Here is a 25,089-nt window from a genome sequence, read left to right as displayed (position 1 = left end):
CCATCGCACCTCCACAGGGGGATGGGTCTGTGATGATGTGCATGTCCTTATGGCCAAATTGCAGATATTCTGCCCCTGTAGTCAACCTGTCACTTGGTGGGGTTTGTGAACAACACTTGTCCCTTGCAGGAGAAAAACTCTTTGTTTAACTTGGACCACCTGTTCATGAGCTGATGTCCCATGAACGTCGACCCTCAATATCCTAGCGGGAGTTTGGTGAGAGGTTCTGTGCATTCCAGCATTAGAATTCGCTACAGGGGCCGAAGGAGTCCAGCTGGTTGGACGAGTCATGGTTCAAGAAGTGATGAGAGTTCCTAACTTGTAGGAAAGGTATCACAGTTCCTTAGAAGTAAACCTAACTTGTGGACGAGAAAGGTGTTACCCCTAAAGAAAAATGGATGAAGCTTTGGACTTTGCATTCCCTCCACTGGCTAAGCTAACTAAGGTTGAGGGAGAGCATCACTGTCAGCAAGCTGATGAACAAGACCAAGGTCAACCTCTGGGTTGGCTACATTTAGCCTTCCCCAAAAGAGAGCCCAAAGGATGGAGGACTAAAGTTGCTTTGCACAAGTCCTGAGGGAGCTTGGGCCAATGGTGACATGATGACAAGGTGTATTGAGGTGAGTATTACTCGAATCTATGTTTATCATAGTCCATAAACGTAAGCATGAGCCGACTCAATCCCCTAGAAAATTTGGGGATGAAAAAGAATAACCCCAGGGAGTTAAGTCTTACTAGACTGTTGTCCTATGCAGGCATAACGGGGCAAGGAGGAGGAGGAGATCACAAGGAATCAGAACCCAAAACCTTGTAAGCAATCCGACGAGTTCTCTAACTTTTATTCTAAGTTTTATTCCAGCTGTGACCAAGTTGTGGAATGATCTTCCTAATCGGGTGGTTGAATCAGTAGAACTTCAAAAGTTCAAAGTTGGAGCAAATGCTTTTTTGTTGACCAGGCGGACATAGTCTTTTTATAGTTTATTTATGACATATTTGTTTTTGATGTTGTTGATAGTTTATTATATGACATGTCTGTTTTGACGTTGTTTCTTATTTTAGAATGATTTATTGTTAATTTGTTCTCTTCATTTATTTATTTCCTTATTTCCTTTCCTCACTGGGCTATTTTTCCCTGTTGGAGCCCCCGGGCTTATAGCATCTTGCTTTTCCAACTAAGGTTGTAGCTTGGATAGTAATAATAATAATAATAATAATAATAATAACTTGTTGAGAGAAGTTGGAGAAAATAGTCCCAAAGGATTGTTGTTCTCATCCTCGTTCTGAATCGCAGGGGGGGCAGCAGGAGCAAGTGATTGGAGACCTCTATAGCAGCAATCGCTGTGTAGAATTACGTTATACCTTCCTGGTGAGGATCGGCAATGTATGGGCGAGAGCGCATGTGCAACTAACGTATAGATTATCATTCAATTATATGAAGATGTCGACATGTAAGGTAACCATATACCAAAAAACAGTGACCAAAAAAGGTTAAAGACAGGGAGCAGAGGAGAGGACCTAGTCACTAACGCACATGGCACGTCAGCCCACTTGTAGAAGTAGTAGTAGTGGTCTGATGAACTTTTGTGAGTGTCGAATGTTTGTGAACGCCTATGAGAACCGGTGAGCCGATGAAGAAGCTTGTGCATCAGCATGCTCGGGCCCTTTAAACCTCTGCATGACCTCTTGTAATCGTGTCGAAAGCTGAAGCTCATGTAAAGAAGTTCTGATAAGATCTATGCATCGGGAATCCGTTCCCACTGTACTCGAGTGAAAACAACAAGTTTCGAGTGGCGAGTGAGGTATTAAGCCCCAAGGCTGAAAAGTGTGCTGTACCCCTCCTACCATTGGCAAGTGCTGGGTTAGGTTCCATGAAAAGTGTGTGCGTTAAACTCCCTCAACTACATGTTGTGGAAAGCGCTACCAAGTAACACGACTCGTAGAAACCCTAAGTTGAAGTTCTATGTGCTGTCGCCATCAAGAGCACACCGAAGTAGGGCACACCTGTGTGCTAACAGCGGTCCTGAGTGCTAACGTTGATGAGGTAGTGCTAGCTCTTGCTCTGGACAAAGAGTCTAGCGTGTCGCCTAGATGAGGAGACTTACCAGGTGACTCAAAAAGTGATCAATGAAGCAATAGCGTGAGCGCTATTGTGTATGGCGAGTAGAGAAGAAGGGGTCTCGCTGGGAGGAGCAATGCGCTCGCTGCAGTGAGGGTCATAGCCGGTAGTGCTTTACGATCCTCACCAGAGAAGTTTTCTATTGAACAAAGTCGGTAATGACTATCCCGAGAGTGAAGGCCTCCGAAACTTGTTGCTGATTGTCGGCAATTCTACCCGCAGGTGAGAAGACTGCCGTTTGTCAAAGATGGAGGGGAACTTTATCCGGAAGGGAAAGTCGCGAGCTGGGCAGTGCTGTGATACTGTATAGTGGTCACTATTATAGGAGTAATCACAAGCAGACTTGCAGTGGCATGTTGGAAACTGTTGAAAGCAGGAGACTGGTCAAGAGCAGGAATCTGGTCACGAGCTGGTCAGTACTGTCTCGTCGTTAGTCCTGAAGTGCGGCAGTGAACAGGAGGGTAATCACGAGTAGAGGCATCGTCATTTCAGAAACCTGGGAGCGAGCTGACGGGCAATTGCGAGCTGACGGCGATCACGAGCTGATGGTAGATAGCGAGATCACAAGCTAATGGGTGATCATGGGCTGACGGGTGATGGCAAGTTGACGGCTGATCACGGGCTGATGGGCAATCGCAAGCTCACAGGCGATAGCGAGCTAATGGACGATCACAAACTGCAGCAAGAACAAGAGAGGCGTGTCAGCTAGGCAAGACGAGTGAGCTGAGCAAGATAAGCAGCATCATACTTGCTGGTGGCAAGCAACATCAACTTCATGCTCCAAGGGATTAGAGAAAGGCATAAATGAGTCCAAAACTCTCTATTAATTCCCAGTGGCGAAGACTACTCCGGGGAGGACCGAACTCACTTAATGGAAAGCTATCCACCCTGATTAGTAAGAACAAGCTTCGGACTTTGCCCCTCCTCTGCCGGCTGAGTAAGCTCGGAATGAAGGAGAGCGCCATCGTAAGCACGAAGATCAAGAACTGCCGCAGGCACAGGTGATAAAGGGGGAGGAGCAGGAACATGCTTCAGACTTTGTACTTGGTCCGCTGGCTGCCATCACAGAACGATGATGTGCATCATTGCCAACGCTGAAGAAAACCACTTGGGAAAAAACATAACTCGCGAACGGGAAAGGTGTCCCCGGGGGCGCAGGAACATGCTTCAGACTTTGTCCTCCCTCCAATGGCTGACATCGCAAAACGAAGAGTGCATCGTTGTCAGCGTAGAGGAGCAAGACCGAAGTCAAGATCTGTTGCCACCCTCCAACTCGCAGGGTGCAAGCAGCATCTACTTCATACGGTGAAGGAGCATCAACACGGAGAACAACTCCCCTGCGGAAGAGGACCGAGCCACTGCACTAGGGAATGTGGGGGAGTCCTCCAGCCTAAGGGTTGTCTGACATCAAAGGAAAGAGATGGTAAGAAAATGTTTCTCTGCCCTCAAGGAAAAACATGGCACTAAGCTGTCTCCAAAACAGAATCCCTCACACCTGTGAAAAATTTAATAAAACTAAAAGAACCAATTACTCAAAGAAGGTTGGGCGGTGGAGAGACTAATGTCCATTCTCCCCCGAGCCAAAGGCAAAAGTGTCAAGACAACACAGGTGTGTATGTGAGCAAGTTAAGTGGTACTACCCCATACCCCTTGCTAACTAGCGGTGGGGTACTTATGCCTCGCTAAAAGTCTTATGGCTAGTCTTCCAGCTTTGCCAAAAGTATAATTCCTAATAAAGAGCAAAAGGGTTTGTATTTACTGTCGGAACAAATCCAATTTTATGATTATAATCCTATTTATTGCAATGAAGTTCACGTACGGTTCACCTGGATGAATCGCACACACAAGTAAACTGAAGGAAAGAGAATAAATAAACAAGAAGCCTAACCTAAAATTGCTTCAACCAACTTGAAAAGGCTCACCTTAAATTTCCAATACTGTATTTTAAGGCTTCTCACCAAAAGATAAGAGAGATCTCTTTTCATCCTTTCACAATACAGTACAACACAAGTTCTGATTAAAAAAGACTAAATAAACAATTGCCGCGAGGGCGCAAAACAGTACAAACTTCAAAGGATCATAACTGATACAAAACTAGCCTATATACATATCCAAAGCCAACACTAAAACTAAAATATTACCTACATCTACCGTAGGACCTAACATCAGCGATCTTTATAAGAATAAGGTTTTCTTAAATAAGGATAGGCTGAAATTGATTTGGTATGCCACTGACCTGCTGCCAAAATGCTCTCCAAAAGAAAGATTCCTATGAAAATTAAGGAATGTGCCATCACTTTGATGTCTCACAGGAAGTACTATACTAGGTGACAACGGGATGGATGTGAGAGGCAAAAGAGCATGCTAGAAATAAGGATGAATGTCGAGCGGTTGTGATGCAGTTCTGATAAGCCCTGCTGCTACCTCGGCTCGGTCACCTTGATGACTGCCGAGGTACCAGCAATAGGGGAGTCAGCATATGAAACTTCATTTGTGGTTGATATCGGGGGAGGATGAGCAGAGTCCCTTGTCAGGCAGGGAGGAATGCTGAGAAGGAAAATCCCCTTTTGTTTTTTATGTTGGTTACTTCCCAAAATTGGCGGAAGTGTCGTGGTAGATAGACAGAACCTTAACTATGAAATCCCTCATCCTGCTGGAATCTAATTCGATGTGAGCTTCAACTACTGAAGCCTTAATAAGGAAGGACCAATTATTTCAACTTAGCTCACCTGAGGTTCATCTAGTTCCCTCCTGAAAGCTCGCTTGTGCATAAACATCTTAAAAAAATAAGTTTCTCATTTCCCTCATTCCAATAGCCTCACCCACTGATATATGTCAGAATTTCTTTCAGATGGTCTTTCCTATAGTCCACTTTTCCAAATTAGAATAATTTATACCAGCGTTAATAAGCTTAGCTTTATCAGGGATGTCTTTTGCTGGGTTTGAAATGTTTATTGTTTACGTAAGCGAGTGATTAACGATAAAGATCCCCATTCCGGTATTTGTTTACACGACCACGCTCTCCATATACTCCCAAATTATAAGCTATTGCTTTCCTCTATTACTTTTTCATAATTTAAAACAATTTACCATAGGGAAACAAGTTAAAATTATATAACACTTTAGAATCATAGAAAAAAAACCTAGCCTGGTTTCTTCACTAAACAACCTGGAACTGACATCGTCAATATATTCAACCAAATAGAAGTTCGTGATGCCAGCGTATATTGAATATATATTTAAAATATAAACAAAATAAAAAATGGAGTAATTACTCAAAAGTGTTCATAAAATATACAATTCACAAATAGTGACACTTTTGAGTAATTACTCCATTTTTAATTTAATATATATTTTGAATATATATCAAACATATGCTGGCATTATGAACTTCTGTTTGGTTGACTATGTTGACGATGTCAGTTCCAGGTCGTTTAGTGAGGAAACAGCACTAGCTTTTTTCTTATAATTCTATGGTTTTTTATGATTTCAAATTGTTTCCCATATAGCAAATTATTTTAAATTATGAAAAAGTAATAGAAGAAAACAATAGCTTTGCATAATCTGGCAGTCTATGGAGAGCGTGGTTGTGTAAACAAATACCTTCATTCCTTTTGTCACTTGTTGGGGGTAACAGTGCAACATAAAATCATAGATGTTCAGAATACGAGAGATTATCACTCACTCTTATGCAAGAACATGTCAGGCTAATGTTTAAACAGATTCATGAGAAGACTCTTAACGTAAGATAAAAGGAGATTCAAAATCAGAGAATCCCAAGAAGACTAGCCAAGTAGATTTAGGTATCAATGGGAACATTACTGTTCAGGCTATTACCGAACTCTCTGCACTTTGTAAATCTCAGGTGTCTTTATTTATGGAAAAAAGTTTGCTTTGTTAACACAGCCAAAGACACTAAAGGTACTTTGACAGCTGCAGTGTTCCTAGCATAACTTTCCAAGTTTGAGCCCTAGGCTAACTTCTTATGTTTTGCCTAGTGGTTCTGGTGTACCATCTAGTAAGAGTTATGATGGTACTCAGTGAATTATATGGCAAGATAAGGTGAAGGATGATATAGAGAGAAGAGGTTTGGTGGAAGAGGAGGACTTTGATCAAAGGCATTGGAGAGGGCGCTTCAGGCAGCTGACCCCTTAACGTAGGGATAGCAGTTGGAAAGAAGCCAGTGAATTACAGAGTTGACTGCTTGCATGCAAGCCTCGACCACTGAATTTGGTTCAGATCTTTCAATTGCAAAACCCTAACCTTTCCGCAACCCAGTATGCTCTTTCAGACCATCGGATTCAGAGATAGAAGACCAGGTTGGAATTTGGGATCCCCACATCCCTATTCCTGTTGGATCAAACTATAAGCAACTTTTCTGTGCCACATTAATTATACCTCTTGTGCCAGGATCCTTTTAAATAAGCTTTTAGCAGCATCCGCTCAGCATGATAAATGGTAGCAGTGTAATATGATAGGAAGTGGCTAAGTAGCTACTAATACAGGCTTTGCCACTAGCAGTTTTTTAATGTCAAGTAGTGGTGCTAATGCTCAGGTTAGTACACCTAAGGAGACTAACATGTCTCTTTTTATATTCTATTTATTTAAGATCTATTCTAATGTTGCTACTGTTCTTAAAATGTTATTCTAATTGTTCATTACCTTTCTTGTAGTTTATTTATTTCCTTGTTTCCTTTCCTCACTAGGCTAATTTTCCTGTTTGAGTTCTTGGCCTTTTGGTATCCTCCTTTTCCAACTACTAGTAGTATTATTAATAATAATAATAATAATAATAATAATAATAATAATGATAATAATAATAATAATAATAATAATAATAAGAAACAGGCTTTGTAATGAGTAATCAACTTTATGTTTCACACAGGTGCAGGAGATTGCTCTGCTAGTATAAAAAAGGGAAAGTTTTAAGGGATGAATCCTTTATGATATCAGGATGAGAAGAAAGACGAGGAGGATAATGATTACCAAGACGGATGATGAATCCCAACTTCGGGCTTTGATGAAATTCTGTTGAAATGTTCTTAGAAAAATTACTTTGGGTTAGTTCTCCCTTCCCGTTTCTTCGATGTCATCTTACACTTCTGCGCTATCAAGAACGACTTATACACGGCAATATTAGAGTGTCTTATAAGAAAAAGAGATATATTGTTATCTCATACTGTATTGTAGAGAGATTAACTAATGCTATTTCTCATTTACTGTTGAAACTTAGTCTCCAAGGGAGGTGGATGTCATTCATGAAACAGGTCACTTGCCAGTCGTCTATCTATAGATCAGGTTAATTTGCTGGAGCCCTGTTGAGTGTCAATAGGAGACAGTTGTTAAAATAATGTCTTTGCAATGGTTGAAATTCTTTGTTTAGTGGATTCTGTTGACTATGATTGAAGAGAAATTTGTGGGCCATCTGGGTATTCAAAATCATTTAAAAATTATTAAGATGTTTTGAAGGAACAGTTTGGAATGTTTTACTGTACTAATTATGATGTAAAAGTTATTAAGTAGTTGTGTTCTATGGCTAGGGTAGTTTCAGATGTGCAGAAACTTCCTCTTTTTGCCTCTCTTTTAATGGGTCCCATTTTGGATTTCAGTAGGCTCACTAGTTGCAGAGAACGTGATTAGCAGGACAAAGTCTGACAATGTAAGACTGATCACACTATGACCTGGTTTTTTTAATCAGTCCATCAATCTTATCATACTTTGTCTTTGGCATTTTATCATACTCTATTTTCCTTTGGCATTTTCTTTGGCCTTTAATCACTCTTTTTCCCTCCACCACTCATTCTCTTGACCTCCTGCTGCTCACTATCCTTGAGCCTCCCTGCCCAGAACCCATCAACACCATCCCCCCTACAGACCCCCACAAACTACATCAGCTTGGTGGGAAACCTTCCCTTTCTTTAATTCATTATGATTGGGTGTTGTTACAGTGTGTGTGTAGCAGCAACAACTGGTACATGAGTGTAGGAAGCCCCCTGCTCTTATGCCATGGTTATGATGAGGGGAAACATTTATACAGATAATGAGCCTTGAATTTTACCTCAATGGCAGAGTGAAACAAAAGTTAGAATAATTTCGGATACCATTTTGAAAATACACTATTTCATATTCAGTATAATCAGAGAGAGAGAAAGAAAGACAGAAAAAAAGAGGGTAAGGAGGTGGAGTGAGGTTAGAGAAAGAAAGTGATCTGTGATGTGGTATGAGTAGGGAAATCAGTTTACAACCAGGTGCCTTCCCATATCAGCCACTTTCGCTGCTTTGTTTAATAAGAAGAGACAGTCACTTTGAGATAATAAACCTGAGATCAAGTTATAATGCTAAATAACTTTAAAAGTGAACACAAATGAAAGCTTACGGCAGCATTTCGGCTTTGCAGTAGAGGTTTAGTGTTCCTCAGCAAAAGTCTGTGATCCGAATCCATGAGTTTTGGTCTTCTACTATTGTCAAGCTCAGCTGCAGTATCTTCTTCTTCTTCTTCTTCCTCATAAAATGGCTTCTCTTTTTCCTCTACGTGCTCCTGAAAAATAAGAGTAAAATATAGTCACACAAGATTAAAATTGATGTCTAAAATAATAAGACTAAATAACATATAATTGTAATACATTCTTCCTTTAGAAATGGTCATATGTTAATCAATTTATTTTCAAATGGTATTTTATCACTGTATTCAGTATACTTTTATGTGTTATTTCAATACAGTACGGCAATAGAAAACTACAAAAAAGTACACAAACCATTACTATTCCCAATTAGCCTTAGGCTATATGCAATTACAATCAAAGAAGGACCATGATATCAGAGGGAAGTACATCATATCCATATTGTTTCCTACTCATAGCCCTTACACAAAGTGTGAATCAACCACTGAAAGAATTCTTTATCCTTTTGTTACACTGTAACATAAATGTAGTATGTGATGTGAGGAAATCCTAAAGTAATCTTTTACAAGGTTCGATATTACAGAGTATTCTATGAATCTTATTCCACGCACGATCAAAGTCAGTGCAAATGCTTTTCTGTTGTGTAGGCTGACGTAAGACTCATTACATAGTCTATAGTGTATTCTACTTCTCTTTTTAATGTTTTCATAGTAATATATACAATATGTGTATATTCCTTATTATTTACTATTTTCATATACAGTACAGTACAGCAGTACTGTAAAGGCCTTTAGGTTTGTGGCATTCTACTTTTCCAGCTGATATGTCTTGATTAATGATAATAATAATAATAGAAATACATTATTGACATATCTTAAATATTCTATTCCTTTGCTAATGCAGTACAACACAACCTTCAAAGCAAGGAAAATCAGATTTCTAATAAGACTTATTATATCTCATACAGTACCGGCAATTCATATCGTTAATTTTCCTGGAACGAGAGCTTTTCTACCTTTAAACTCTATATACAAAAAAATTCTCTCTCTCCTTTACTATACCCATCCGAGCAGAAGGCCGGCAGCTGATCTTACACTATGGTGGGGTGTCATGTGGCTGCCTGCCAGCCACCAGAAGCAAGCAAACTCCCTTAAGGTAATTCTTGCCAAAACAAAACTTTCTCTTTTTAGAAACATTACAATTACTAAAAATACAAATTTGGAAATAATTTGTACTTTCTCTAACTACCAGTAAAACCGCTCGATACGAAAATTTCTGTATGCGAAAAATTCATGATACGAAGAGATACGAACATTTTTCCACCTCATATTACGATAAACACCTCATGATATGAAAAAAACATTTGACCAGCCGTCGCAAAATAATTTTAGAATTCATGCGCCACAAAACTGTAAACTCACCACCATCATCCTGCTCTCCCATTGGCTCTCTCCCTACCTTGATGCTAGTTACCACCGCAAAATCATTTTTAAGTTAAAAAAAACAAAATGAACAGTACTGTACTGTATTTTGTGTATGTACAGTGTACAGTATATGTACGCACTATGCTTCTATGCATATCAAGACATTAAATCATATTTTTCTTTCATTTTCGGTAAATAGATTGTAATTTTTTTTTCCTTTTAATTTCATAATTATTTATTTAAATTAATTTTATATCAATAAGTACATTTTTAAATTAAAAACCAAATGAACAAACTGTAGTGTATGTACGAACACAATACTACTATGCACATCAAACACATTAGCAATATATTTCTGGGCTCCGACCCGTGTTGCCCAGTGAAATGCTCCTTTAGCACCATTTCTAAGGTATATAACTGCTATATATTACCAGAGAAAAAATTGCATAGGGATGCCAGGTTGAACCCAGCTCGCTCACCTATAAAAGGTGTCGATATATAATACTGGGGTCTGGTAAATCACAACCAGAGGCCTCGCACCATTTAGATATCTCCTGTCAAAATCCCCGAACAGCGAGGTGCCGTTCCACCTCCCACTACTACAGTACCAACAATCCCACGCCAGTGACGTCACTCCTATTTAGCACGCAATTATGATAGCCGTTATTTACCTTGTGTGTGTATTTACCGGGTTTTTTTCTGGATTTACCTCAAGATGTCGGACTCCACTGTCCCTCCATCTAAGTTAAGTACCAGATCTATGAGTTTTGAGATTTTGGAGGGGGCCTTGCCCCTTTTTGTTTATAGTATTCAGTTTTATTATTCACGACCTTTCGTAGGTCTCTCAGATGGGCTCGGCTCCTTTCTCTCTCTCTCTCTCTCTCTCTCTCTCTCTCTCTATCGTTCGTTCTTAGCGATTTTCAATAAGTCCTCCATACTGATTGTTTCTCGTTATGAACCTTACGGATATCCACGGTTTACACACTGTTTTGATTTTTATTGCCTGGTCTTTATGATAACAGTAATTACATATACGTGTGCGTATTTTCGGTAGGTTGGCATGCCTGATTGTCTTCGGCGTTCTATTTCACATTTTATTACTTGGTTTACTTACGTTCGCACGGCACGGACTTGCTTATCTTTTTAACGTCATTCGTTTGCTTGCATTAGCTCGAGGGGCTTTCATGAGTCAGATATTACATATCAGTTTTCATTTTGTTAGAACTTCCCTGACCCTATGTTATGTTGGTAGCCCTGCCTACTCCCAGCGGCTCTATGTTACGTTGGTAGCCCGGCCTACTCCCAGCGCCGTCAGGCTTGATTTCTCCTGTCTCGTGTTTGCTCCCTCGTTTGTTTTACGATTGATGTTTAACTATGTTATTATTATTATCATCCAGCATACCTTCCTACCTTATTTTACCCTACGTTATGTTTATTATAGTGTTATTAGTCCTTCCGAGTGATTATATCATCGTGGGTCTGGCAGGTTGGTATACCTGCTATCGCCCCACTCCTAGCCTCCTCCTGCCTTTACCACACCCCAGGGTTCCCCCCTCTCTCTCTCCGATCGAGTTTGAGTCACTTTATAGCGCAATGTACCCCTCCCGGGGGCATCCGCTTTACACGGGTGGTTCCCGTTGTTCTGTGAGGCATATTATTCATTAACGTACAATACTTTTCCCCACTTCTCTACTCGGTCGTAGTCGTTTTCTTTCCGTCGCTCGTTTGGCCGACGATCGGCGGGGAGTTTTCGATTCGTTCGGTGGTACCTTGTTATGTTATTTAATTTTAAGTTGTGTACGGGCTTCTCCCTCTTGGTCCCGCACTTCACGGACCCTTTTAAGATCCCCCCCCCTCTGTCACGCACCTCACGGACCTCATATAGATATATATATATATATATATATATATATGTTTAAAGACTTCCATTACGGGATCCCCGGGAGTAGCTTTTATTCATTACCATTCGGTCGAGTCTTTTAGTTGAGCCCCGGAGCCAACGTTATTCATTATTACTTGGATTCCCTTTATAATTTAGTCACGTTTATCTATTATATACGATCCTAGTTCTCGACCTTGCCTTCCATGATATGATCACGACTACGGTTTGACTTAATTTAATTCATTAATTTAATTTAGTTTAATAATTTTATAATCAAGTAAAGCTGTTATTTGATTTTTTAAACACCGGGGTCCCCGGAGGGGTCCCCTAATTTGCCTTCATTCAATTTTTAAGGCACTTACATATGAATAGTTTTTATCATTTATTTAATATATAAAGAAGATTTATATCATTATTTTGGTATTGATATTTAAGCAATCCGGACCTCACGGTCCCGATTTGCTTACATTCAATATACTTTGTGGCTATATATAAAAGACCGTACGTATATAAAACATTGTTATCATGATATTGATATATAAATCTTCTATCATGATATTGATATCACTTAAGGACCCGAGGCCCCCGAGCCCCTATTTGCTTTCCTTCAGGATTCCTAATGTATATATAGAAAACATTTTTATCATGATATTGATATATAAATCTTTTATCATGATCTTGATATCATTCAAGCACCTGGGGCCCCCGAGCCCCTATTTGCTTTCATTCAGGACTCCTGATGTATATATATACAAAACATTTTTATCATCAGGATTCCTGATGTTTATATATAAAACATTTTTCCCTCTCATTCAGGACTCCTGATTTATGTATATGGGTATAGATATATATATATATATATATATAGATATATATATATATATATATATATATATATATATATATAAAACATTTCTAACATGATATTGATATGTAAATATTTTAACATGATATTGCTATAATTTAAGAATTCGGGGCCTCGAGCCCCTATTTGCTTTCATTCAGGATTCCTGATGAATACATATAAAACATTTTTATCATGATATATATATATATATATATATATATATATATATATATATATATATATATATATATATATATATATTTTAAGCACCGGGGCCTCCAGGCCCCTAATTTGCTTTCCTTTAAGATACTCATGTATCTTTTATTTTACAGACTGTATGCTGTGCATTGACGGCATGTGCCGCTGTCATCTTCCAACCCTGCGGCCATGACATGTGTCATTCACACGCCCACTCTTCTGTCCGAGTGGATGACTTAGCTGTACGGCATCCAGACGCTTGTGTAGTCTGCTACACAATGACCTCCACTCTAACATCTGACTCGGTGAGTACATTTTCATTGATACAGACTTGTAGGGAGTTAACATTAATTTCAAATATTAATTTTAAGGCCACTAGTCCTCTGGACTTCCCGCATGCCTTTCACTTAGTGTCTACGAGGTCCTTGGACTTCTTCACTTTCTCGCTAATAGTCTGTTCTCTTTCAGTGCTCCCAACTTGAGAAAGATACAGCTCGGGCTACCCTCAAGATCTGGATTGACGGGTTCGCCCGCAATCTGAAGGCCACACAGCTATATATCCTCCTGGGAATGGTGTTCCCGTCTCTACCACATGCTAAAACTTCACCTGCGGTCCCCGAAGAATTGGCGGATCCTTTCATCGAGAGGTTCGAATCCCTTCTTCCGGCCCCGAACCAAGAAGAGACGGGCGCACCCTAACTGAAGACGTCTCTACCCTCAACCTCGATGTGGAATCCATGGCTCTTGACGATCCCGACGCAGGTAGGCACGTAGGTGAGTCAAGTGGTTCCCGGGCTAAGATTCCTATCCCTATTCCGGCTTTCTCTTCTCCTTCAGAACACTCTTCTTTTCGAGGTTTTCCGGGGACAACCGGGACTGGTCTCAATCCCCGGCCTGTTATCCCCAAGGTGAAGGCTCATCGTAAGAATTTATATACGACCCACAAGTCTTCCAAGGAACACAGGTCTTCGAAATCATCAGCTTCGAAGGCTAAATCTTCCTCCACCAGAGTCTCTTAAGACCCAATTGCTGCGCCTTCAACCTCTCACGGAGTATCTCCGTTCTGGCACCTGTTTCCCCCCCAGCGGAATCTTCTGGCCGGTGTATTTTCCGAGAAGATGTTTGCTCGTTTTGAGTCGATACTATCGTCTCATACGCGACAATCACAAGAGAGAATAGCTTCTATGGAGAGCCTAGTTAAGGGACTCATGCGCTCGGGGCTGCCACCGCCACAGCAGCAATACCCCATCCCCGACGCCTCCAAGCTTCCCCCTTTCAATAAGAATAACCCTTGGAGGTTGGCAGTGCATGCCCCCTTCTCGGAGGGTATGTTGTCCATCGGAGATTTCGGTACCCGGCTTCTTGCGGATTATGAATTCTACCCGCCGGGTCTTGAATTTCCCTTCCCCGGCTACGCTCGCCTCAAGGAAGAGGCTCTGATTCGATTGGTTAAGGGCCCAGAGGAAACTGTTAAATTTCCTAAAGAACAGGCACAGTCTGACTTGGTCGGCGTGTTCAATGAGTGGGATTGCTTGAACACTATGATTACGGCCTACAAACGTTCATATACTATGTTTGTGGCCGACGACCAGACCCCTACCCCATGTGCGACCAAGATCATAGAGACGGTCTTTCAGCCTATCAAGGAAGAGAAGCCTTTACCTCACCTCAGGGAGACCGACTTACCCTCCCTTCTCTTTCCGGGAGACGGTGAATGTTGGCAGAACGTCCCAGCTACCTTCTCGGTAGGTAAGTTGAGCCCGGACTGTGCCTCGACGCAGTTCAGCGAACAGCTTCCCAACTTCCCGGAGTCTCTCATTAACATTAAATTGGAATATGAGTCGAGGTGTAGATTCAGCAGATCCCTTAATTCAGTTGCCCTTTCGGAATTGACTGTCGCCACTTACAACGAGGAGGACCTATTTAAGGTCCTCACTAAGTCACTTTTGCAAAACTTTATGGCTGACGCCTATGATTTTGCAAATGCCAGGACCCATCGTCGACGACACGTTCTATCCGAAGCCACGATTAGGGACGAACCTAATAGGCTCATCAAAGCTCCAGTCTGGGGTCCGGATCTTTTCAACCAGGGGACTTAGTTAACTCGGTCCTTAGCGAGGCAGCTAAAGCCAACCAAAACCTCAAGGTTAGGTGGGGCCTGGTTTCAAAGAGGAGATATGAGCCTACTAGTACCCCAATTCGAGGTAGGAAGAGATTGAGGCCCTTCCAATCTTCCCAATTCAGGCAACCTCTGCAAGTGGTTCAACCGGTCTCAGTTCACGAAAGAACTGCGTTCCTTCACAAAAGATCTGCTACTAAAGAATGCAATCCAAAGTATACGTCGCTTAAGATTTCACGGACGCTTGTTCAGCGTGCCAAAGAAAGGCTCAGACAAACGGAGAGTAATCCGGGATCTGTCTCGTTTAAATTCCTTCATTCGTTGCGACAAATTCCATATGCTTACCGTCTCGCAGGTGTGGACCTTACTTCCCCGTGGGGCCGTCACCACCTCCATCGATCTTACAGATGCCTACTATCACGTTCCAATAGCAAGGCATTTTCGTCCTTTCTGGGCTTCAAGCTAGGCAAACAAGCCCATGCATTCAAACTGATGCTATTGGGGCTCAACATACCGCACAGAATCTTCACCAAATTAGCAGAGACAGTAATTCAAGAGCTCCGGACTCAGGGGTACTGGTAGTGGCCTATCTAGACGATTGGCTAATCTGGTCAGACAATGCCCAGATTTCCCGCGTAGCAACGACAAAGTCCTCACCTTCCTTCGGCAACTGGGATCCCAAGTCAACCTCGGGAAATCCCGCCTGGTCCCGGAGACCAAGTTTCAATGGCTGGGACTACAAGGGGACCTGTGCTCCCATACGCTGTGCCTCCCCAAAGCCAAAAGGAAGGTGATAGGGAGGAATACAAACAAATTTCTCAGGGGAAAGTTGGCCTTCCGAAGAAGCCGAGAGTAGATCCTAGGTTCTTTACACTTCGCCTCCGTGACAGACATCATCCTGAGGTCCAAACTCAGGGACATAAACAGGGTGTGGCGCTCCAGAGCAACCGCAATACGCCGAGACAGACGTGCTCGCTTTTCCCCAACCCTGAGAAAAAGTCTGCAGACTTGGAAAGATCAAGAATCTTTCCAAGTCGGTTCCTTTACAACATAAGAAAGTCCAAGGGTTATGGTCACCGGTCTTTCAACAAATACACGTCAACGTCCTAGAAATCATGGCAGTCTTCCTCACTTTAAAACGTCTCAATCCAGCCAGGAATCTCCATATCAGACTGGTTCTCGACAGTGCAGGCATAGTACACTGCCTCAACAGAGGGGGCTCCTGATCAGCCCAGATAAACCACACCATGTTGAAGTTTTTTCCCATGGCGGCAATGCACAAGTGGCACCTGTCACCTGGACCCTCAGGCTTATGCCACGGACCCTATGATTCTAGATTGGAATACCTGGAAGACGATTTATCTGTTTCCTCCGGTGAATCTCCTGCTGAAAGTTCTGCACAAACTCAGATCCGTCAAAGGTCGAGTGGCTCTCGTAGCCCCCAACTGGCCCAAAAGCACTTGGTTCCCCTTGTTACTAGAACTAGGTCTCCGCCCCCAGCGGATTCCCAATCCGGTGATAACAAAGACAGTGCAAACTCGCAACGTGTTCGCTTCCTCAAGGATTCTGAATGCCCTAACCTTATGGAGTTCATGAAGTTCGCAGCCCAACGTGGTACAAACATCGATCCTTTGAATACTATTTTCCTGGAATCTGACAAAAGGGACTCTACTCTCCGTCAATATGACTCAGCTGTCAAGAAATTAGAGGAATTCCTGAAAGATTCCCAAGTTGAGACAATGACGCTGAACCGAACTGTGACATTCTTCAGAACTCTCTTCGAATCTGGCCTGGCAGCCAATACCATTACTACAATCAAGTCAGACTTGGGAAAGATCTTCCATATTGGTTTTGACATTGATCTAACGGATTCATATTTCTCATCTATTCCGAGAGCTTGTGCCAGGCTAAAACCTTCCACTCGCCCTAGCGCAGTTTCCTGGTTTTTGAACGCTGTTCTTAAGCTAGCCTCTGACACCCAAATTGGATCCTGTAACTATAGGGCATTATTAAGAAAGTCACTTTTTCTTTTGAGCCTCGCCTCGAGCTCCAGAATCTCAGAATTGTCAGCCTTATCTAGTGACCCTGGTCATATAAAGTTTCTCTCTTCGGGTGAAGTTCTTCTCTCTCCTAACAAAGTTTTCTTGGCTAAAAATGAAGAACCCCCAAAACAGGTGGTCTCCCTGGAAGATTGTTCCACTTCCTCGGGATCCATCCCTGTGTCCAGTTACCACCCTGAAAGCCTACTTACGTAGAACTTCCACTACAACCACAGGGCCCTTATTTATTAGAGAACACGGAGGAACGATTACCCTTAAGGGAATCATACAAATTCTTTATTTTATTAAACAAACTAATCCTGCATCATTCCCACTTGTCCATGATATTAGAGCTGTGGCTACCTCAATTAAATTTTTCCACCTTATGAAATTTGATGAGCTCTCAAAATATACGGGTTGGAGGTTCCCTAAAGTTTTCAAGCGCCACTACCTAAAACCTTTAGAAGCTCTTAGATTTGCCACAGTAGCTGCAGGGAATATAGTTCCTCCTGAAGGTACTGAGTCCTAATCACAACGTCTTGCTCTGTCCTCTTTCCCTCCTGCCTGGCTTACCTGTTGTTCCTACCTGTTTTGTTACTAGACACCTTTATGGTGTATTATTTTATTATTCAATTGTTCAATTTCACGAATTGTTTTCATTACACTTGTTCTTAATCCCCGAGCTGATTTTATTTTGCGTTTTTGATTACCAAGCTGGATTCCCACTATTCATATCTGTTGCATTTTACCTACGGGTTTCATTATTGATTGTTTCCCATGTCTTTTTATCACTGTCATATACATGTTGATCTAATTTTACGGGTTTCCACATCCCTCTTTTTTTTTATATTAAACTCATCAGCTCTGTTATTTTGTGTTATTCTCTCTTCAGGTAGTTAGCCATATTGGGTCCCCATTCTCTGGTAAGATTTCACTGGGCGACACGGGTCGGAGCCCACAAAAGGGATTTTGACAAAGGAAAAATCTATTTCTGGGCGAGAGACCCGTGTCGCCCAGTGAACCCACCCGTCCCTCCCTAATTGGGCCCCAATCTGGAGTGCTATAAGGAGTGACGTCACTGGCGTGGGATTGTTGGTACTGTAGTAGTGGGAGGTGGAACGGCACCTCGCTGTTCGGGGATTTTGACAGGAGATATCTAAATGGTGCGAGGCCTCTGGTTGTGATTTATCACGCCCCAGTATTATATATCGACACCTTTTATAGGTGAGCGAGCTGGGTTCAACCTGGCATCCCTATGCAATTTTTTCTCTGGTAATATATAGCAGTTATATACCTTAGAAATGGTGCTAAAGGAGCATTTCACTGGGCAACACGGGTCTCTCGCCCAGAAATAGATTTTTCCTTCGTCAAAATCCCTTTTTTCTTTCATTTTGGTAAATAACAGATTGTAACATTTTTTTTCCTTCCAACATCATGGTTATTTATTTACAATTAATTTTATATGAATAAGTACATTTTTAAATTATTTGCTCAGCACCCTTTTAGAGCAGAGTAACAGCTGATCTGGATCATGTTACAGACTGGTGACTCTTAATCCAGGAGGGGACAAATCTAGGATCTGCTACAGTGATTTTGAGTCTTGGCCACAAATCCTGGGATGAAACAGTGTGTCACCTCCCCACATGAGTAATGTCGTAGGAAAGACTACGTAGGTCGCCGACTCTCGTTGCAGAGGCCAGTGCTAGCAAGAAAACCATCTTCATTGTCAAGTCATGATCTGCTGCTTGACTAAGAGGTTCGTATGGCGGTCTTTTCAGAGACCGTAGTACTTTCGCTATGTTCCAAGGAGGAGGTCTAACTTCCAACTGAGAGCAGGTGCACTCAAAGTTCAACATGAGGAGAGAGAATTCTTTACAAAACACAATAAGCAATGGCAAAAAACATTAACATCTAACTTTTACTTTACGTTCGGTATTTTCTAAATTTAAGAATTTTCTTCATCACTTCCACTTTTCTTTCTTTTTGAATCACTTTGAGCTTTCTATTGGTCTACTAGTATTACACTGCTCAAGAATAGGACCTGTGTTAAACTTTTCTGGGTCTCTTTTATACAAGAGCTGCCATTTTATGGTAGCCAGCTAGACCTTCTTTAATTTCTGCCGTCGTTAGTGGGTCATCCTCCTCCTCATTGCCGATAGAGAACTGTTTCTGAATGATGTTCAGTTGCATGGCCTCAAACTCCTTCAGGTCATCCGTTGAAAGTTTCTCTTGGTGCTCCTCGAGAAGCTTGTTAATGTAGTCCTCACCAACTTTTAATGTAGTCCTCACCAACTTCCAGACCCATGAACATCCCAAGTCTAACAATCTCGGCAACCTCAGATTGAGCAGCAAGTTCAGGATCATCAACTTTTTCGGCTTCGGCTTTAGCATGGCCTACGTGGAAGCCATCGAAATCTCATGCGGAGAAGGCATCAGGCCACAGCTTCTTCCATGCAGAGTTCAAGGTGCACCTCAAAACCTCCCACCAAGCTGTATCGATGAGTCTTAGGCATATCCCAACATCGAAATGCTCCTTCCAAAATTCCCGAAGGGTGAAGTTTATACTGCGAGTGATTTTGAAACATCTCTTGAAGAGATGTTTTGTACTTCTTAGAGCTTCTTAAAGTTTGAAATCACTTGCTGCTCCATGGGCTGGAGGAGAGGGGTGGTGTTAGATGGAAGATAAAGAACCTTGATAAATGAAAAAAACCACTAAGATATCTTCCTCAAGGCCAAGAGGTTGAGCAGGAGCACTGTCCAACACCAGCAGGCATTTCAGAGGGAGGAGCTTCTCTTCCAAATATATTTTCACACTCGGGCCGAAACAAAGATTTACCCACTCAGCGAACAAGAGTCTTGTTACCCCGGCCTTTGCATTTACCTTTCATATCAACAGAAGCTTCTCCTTAAGCACTTTGTGGACCTTGAAGGCTAGAGGAGTCCCTGGGTGATACACCAGCATGGGCTTCACCTTGCAATCCCAACTGACATTTGTACAGTGTGCAAGGGTAAGCCTGTCCTTCATAGGCTTATGCCTGGGTAGTTTCTTTTCTTCCACCGTAATGTACCGTATTTGACGGCCTATAAGATGCACAGGGATATAAGACGCCCCTTCATTTCAGCATGTCAGATTTAGGAAAACAGTTTTTAGTGTATTTAAGCATATACAGAATTGTTGAAAATAGTCTAGCTGTACATTGCACAAGCAGAAACATATAGTATATGTCTGCGCATAAGACGACCATTAGTGCATGCGCTAGCTTTTGTTGTATACTTAAAATTCCAGAATAAATTAAATAAAGGCCATTTCATATCATGCTATTGCTAAACACACAACATAAAACCAAAACCATTGCTTTGTTTATGTTTCATCACCGATCATAATGAATAAACAAACGCATTTACACATCTGTGTATAAGTTAGCTTTGGCAACAACAGATATCTTACCAAGTATTGGTTATGAAATAATAATGTTATTAATCTTGTTCTACTTACTTAATCCTAAGTAATTCAAAATAATTGAAATAAGAGCACTTTCATATCAAGTTTTTCCTAATAAACGCTGCCTAGGACAGAAAACGTTTTGTTTACATTTCATTCCAAATCATAATGAACAAACAAATGCATTTACACATTCAAGCAATAATTAACAATACTAAGAACTTTTAGTGAAGATGTTATCACAAATATTTTACTTGCCATATCCCTAAAAAATTCTACACGTCGCATAACTGAAAAGCCATTTTGTATGTGTTTAGTCAACAATAACAAAGTACCGCTAATGACAGTATGATGTGACAGAGAAGATGGTGCTTGATTGGAGAACGAGTGAGGATAATTCGAATCATGATGGATTTTTAATGAAAAATAAATATGCTAACCTAAATTTGATTACTGCCATTATTAATGATACCATTATAATTATCGAAGGCTAAGGATCGAAAGTTAAAAGATTGCTGAGAATGCAACCATAACTCTGTTTACATTTTGTCAGCTGATGTTTATAAACAAAAATCACAGCATTTCAGTTTAAGTTGCTCTGATTTTAACGAATTCATTTTTAAAGCACAGGTAATAATACAATAATACCAGCAATAAAAATAAAATAAGGATGCATGGAGTTTAGTGCAGGTAAAAGTACCTAGCATAAGCTGGGTTAGATTAGCCTAAGCCTATGGTAGGTCTCAAACTTTACCTATGATGTATAAGACGGAGGGCAATTTTTTTAGCCAAAATTTTGGGAAAAAAAGGACGTCCTATAGGCCGTTAAATACGGTACGTCCGACAAGGCATTTTCTTCCAAAAAAATCCAGTTTTTTCACAGCTGAAGACTTGCTGGAGACTAGCCTTCCTGGAAAGTCAACTCGCCGAACGTCTTAACAAAGGCGTCGGCCACTTTCATGTCTGGGCTGGCAGCCTCCCCCATGCTGCACCACCGAATGAATGCCTGATTGTCTCTTGAATTTTTCAAACTACTCATGAGAAGCCTTGAACTCTGGGGGTGGCTGCTTCGATGTCCCTCCTCTTGCATAATTTTCAGCCTGAGCACGCATGAGATCACCGAAAATGGCACTGGCCTTCTGGTAGATTATTGTCTTGGTGATCGTGTCCCAATCAATTTCCTTATCTTTAATCCGAAGGAGAAGCAGTCTCTCCATCTCATCATGGACGTGGCTCCTCTTGCTGAAGAAAACAGTGACACCCTTAGAAAGTGTTGCCGCTTTGATGGCTTCCTTCTGCATAAGGATGGTTCCTATCTTCGATGGATTTCGGCCATATTCCTCAGTGATCACACTTAACCGCATGCCAGCCTTCGTGATTATCTCCATCTCTGTCTCTATAGAATACCACAACACAATACAGTTCAGTAACTAACAGCACGAAAGCAAAATCACCAACACAAATTCAATGTGAACGATAGCACTGCCGAAACTAAGTGATCGAGGGACCCTGATACGTAGATGCATGATGGGATAGATGGTGACCAATAGGAGAGCAGGATCGTATAGTAGTAACTAGCATAGGAGTAGGGAGATAACCAATGGGAGTGCAGGAGGATGGTAGCGATTTTACGGATGGCGGCGCACAAATTTTAAAATAATTCTCTGCGGTCTGGCGAATCCCGCACCGTACTTAGTTTCGTAGCATGAAACATTTTTTGCAATAAGTCTGAAAAAACTTAGAATGTCGCTTCGTAGCATGAAATTTTTGTAAGCAGAAACTTTCATATCAAGAGGTATCACTGTAGTAGACATATAAATCTGAGATGTACTGCGGGAGTGATCAGTGAACCGAGATATGGGGAGGGATTACTGTAACTTTAAAATGCTACAAGAAAGGTTGTTTTTAGATATTAAACTATCAAGAAGAATAGTTATCTAAATTTTCATATTCTAATCCTACAGTGAAAGCCCCTAAAAGTACCTTAAGTACTTTATTTCTGTTACCAAACTATAAGTTTGTCCTGCACGAGTGTCCACCTACAATTCTGTGAGAACAAATCCTTTGGGTCTGCCACAAGAAAATCTAAAAATGTTATCAAATGAATGGTCAGTGAAAATTAATTCTTTGTAACTTAATAACAATTGGTGCACCTTACCTTGGTAAACTTTACTGTTTCAAATGGTAATTAAATATTGTACTAATAATAAGAATAAAAAACTTAAGTTCTTATATAATGCAATCAATAGGTAATAGAGTACAGTAAATAATATCCCATTATTTAAAACATAAGTTATGTTCTGCTGAAATGGTAAAACAACACAAATACTTATTAATGCAAACTAAACAGAATATCTATCATTCAACTGACAAGTTGAAATAATATTTCTAGAAAAGTCAAGATCTTGAGCTTAGATTGACAGATGGATAGATAGAAATGAAAGTTATGCCAGCTAAATTTTGCACTCTTCTAAAACAAAGTATCATCTTGATCACTTACTCCAATATTGGGATCAACAAACTGGGTCCGGGCATACCGAGTCAGCATATTGATTATGACGATCTGACCCCATTCTTCTACATCCACGAGCAGGTTGCACAGCTTTCGATAGTTTTTATGGATGAGATCAATACGTTCTGGGCAGACCTATGTAAAGAATATATAGCAAGTATTATATTTGTATTACACTCCAAAGCACTTCAATTATTCAGTAGAATGAGAAAGAAATTACTATCTATAAAAAATTATAATTTCAATAGTTAATAATCAAATCAATATACACTATATTATTATCATTATTATTACTGTATTATTATCATTACTAATAATAATGAAGTAAGCGATTGGTTTCCGGTGAGAGTGGGGCTGAGACAGGGATGTGTGATGTCGCCGTGGTTGTTTAACTTGTATGTTGATGGAGTGGTGAGAGAGATGAATGCTTGAGTGCTTGGACGAGGATTGAAACTGGTAGACGAGAATGACCATGAATGGGAGGTAAATCAGTTGTTGTTTGCAGATGATACTGTACCGGTTGCAGACTCAGAAGAGAAGCTTGGCCGATTAGTGACAGAATTTGGATGGGTGTGTGAGAGAAGGAAGTTGAGAGTTAATGTGGGTAAGAGTAAGGTTATGAGATGTACAGGAAGGGAAGGTGGTGCGAGGTAGAATGTCATGTTGAATGGAGAGTTACTTGAGGAGGTGGATCAGTTTAAGTACTTGGGGTCTGTTGTTGCAGCAAATGGTGGAGTGGAAGCAGATGTACGTCAGAGAGTGAATGAAGGAAGCAAAGTGTTGAGGGTAGTTAAGGGAGTAGTAAAAAATAGAGGGTTGGGCATGAATGTAAAGAGAGTTCTGTATGAGAAAGTGATTGTACCAACTGTGATGTATGGATCGGAGTTGTGGGGAATGAAAGCGACGGAGACAGAAATTGAATGTGTTTGAGATGAAGTGTCTAAGGAGTATGGCTGGTGTATCTTGAGTAGATAGGGTTAGGAATGAGGTAGTGAGGGTGAGAACGGGTGTAAGAAATGAGTTAGCAGCTAGAGTGGATATGAATGTGTTGAGGTGGTTTGGCCATGTTGAGAGAATGGAAAATGACTATCTGCTAAAGAAGGTGATGAATGCAAGAGTTGATGGGAGAAGTACAAGAGGAAGGCCAAGGTTTGGGTGGATGGATGGGGTGAAGAAAGCTCTGGGTGATAGGAGGATAGATGTGAGAGAGGCAAGAGAGCGTGCTAGAAATAGGAATGAATGACGAGCGATTGTGACACAGTTCTGGTAGGCTCTGCTGCTTCCTCCGGTGCCTTGGATGACCGCAGAGATAGCAGCAGTAGGGGATTGGCGTTATGAAGCTTCATCTGTGGTGGATAACGGGGGAGGGTGGGCTGTGGCACCCTAGCAGTACCAGCCGAACTCGGTTGAGTCCCTTGTCAGGCTGGGAGGAACATAGAGAGGAGAGGTCCGCTTTTTTGTTTCATTTGTTTGATGTCGGCTACCCCCCAAAATTGGGGGAAGTGGCTTGGTATATGTATAAGCTAGGCTATAACTCTAGTTGGAAAAGCAAGAGGCTATAAGCACAAGGGCTCCAACAGGGAAAACTAGTCATACTGTACTTTTACTAATATCTACAGTTCTATTCACTGACCATAGTAAAAGAGGAAAGAAGTTATATTTTATAAAAAATTATAATTTCAATACCTCTTGATCACAAAATTGATAAATATTATATACGGTCTTCCTACAATACCATCCTCTTAGTAATATCTACATTTGTATTCATTGCCCATAACATAATTCTTCATTATCTCTTTGGTATAGTGAAAACCTTCACAATAATCTAAACCACAAAAAGTGGTAAGTCATATCCTATGAAATGTATACATATATTGAAATAATTTTGTTAAAAATTACTATTCCAATATCCCTCACCTCAAATTCAGTGGTGGCTACTACACTAACCGATAGTTGTAACCTAAAACAAATCACAAAACCAAATTTTATTATCATAAACAACAGTAATTTCTTTAGACATTCCATCATTGGAATGCTATAGCAAGGGTATGTGGGAGACCGACCTTTACTGCTCTTTTCCAGCTTAAGAGAAGAAAATCTCATATTATT

The 25,089-nt window shown here is 41.0% G+C and overlaps 1 protein-coding gene across 2 annotated transcripts in view; it reads right to left on the bottom strand.

The window, feature by feature from the left end:
* The window catches only part of rb (adaptor related protein complex 3 subunit ruby), a 262,024-nt gene that overhangs the window by 130,179 nt on the left and 106,756 nt on the right, over positions 1-25,089 (bottom strand). For both annotated transcript variants that reach the window (XM_068363804.1, XM_068363805.1), the window contains exons 6-7: positions 22,969-23,115; positions 8,493-8,654 (exon numbers count right to left, since the gene is read on the bottom strand). In XM_068363804.1, the coding sequence (XP_068219905.1) occupies positions 8,493-8,654; positions 22,969-23,115 (309 nt within the window). The remainder of the gene's footprint in view (positions 1-8,492; positions 8,655-22,968; positions 23,116-25,089) is intronic.

This window comes from Palaemon carinicauda, chromosome 40 (genome assembly GCF_036898095.1).
Source record: "Palaemon carinicauda isolate YSFRI2023 chromosome 40, ASM3689809v2, whole genome shotgun sequence".
NCBI lineage: Eukaryota > Metazoa > Arthropoda > Malacostraca > Decapoda > Palaemonidae > Palaemon > Palaemon carinicauda.
This window is presented reverse-complemented; position numbering and strand designations above follow the sequence as displayed.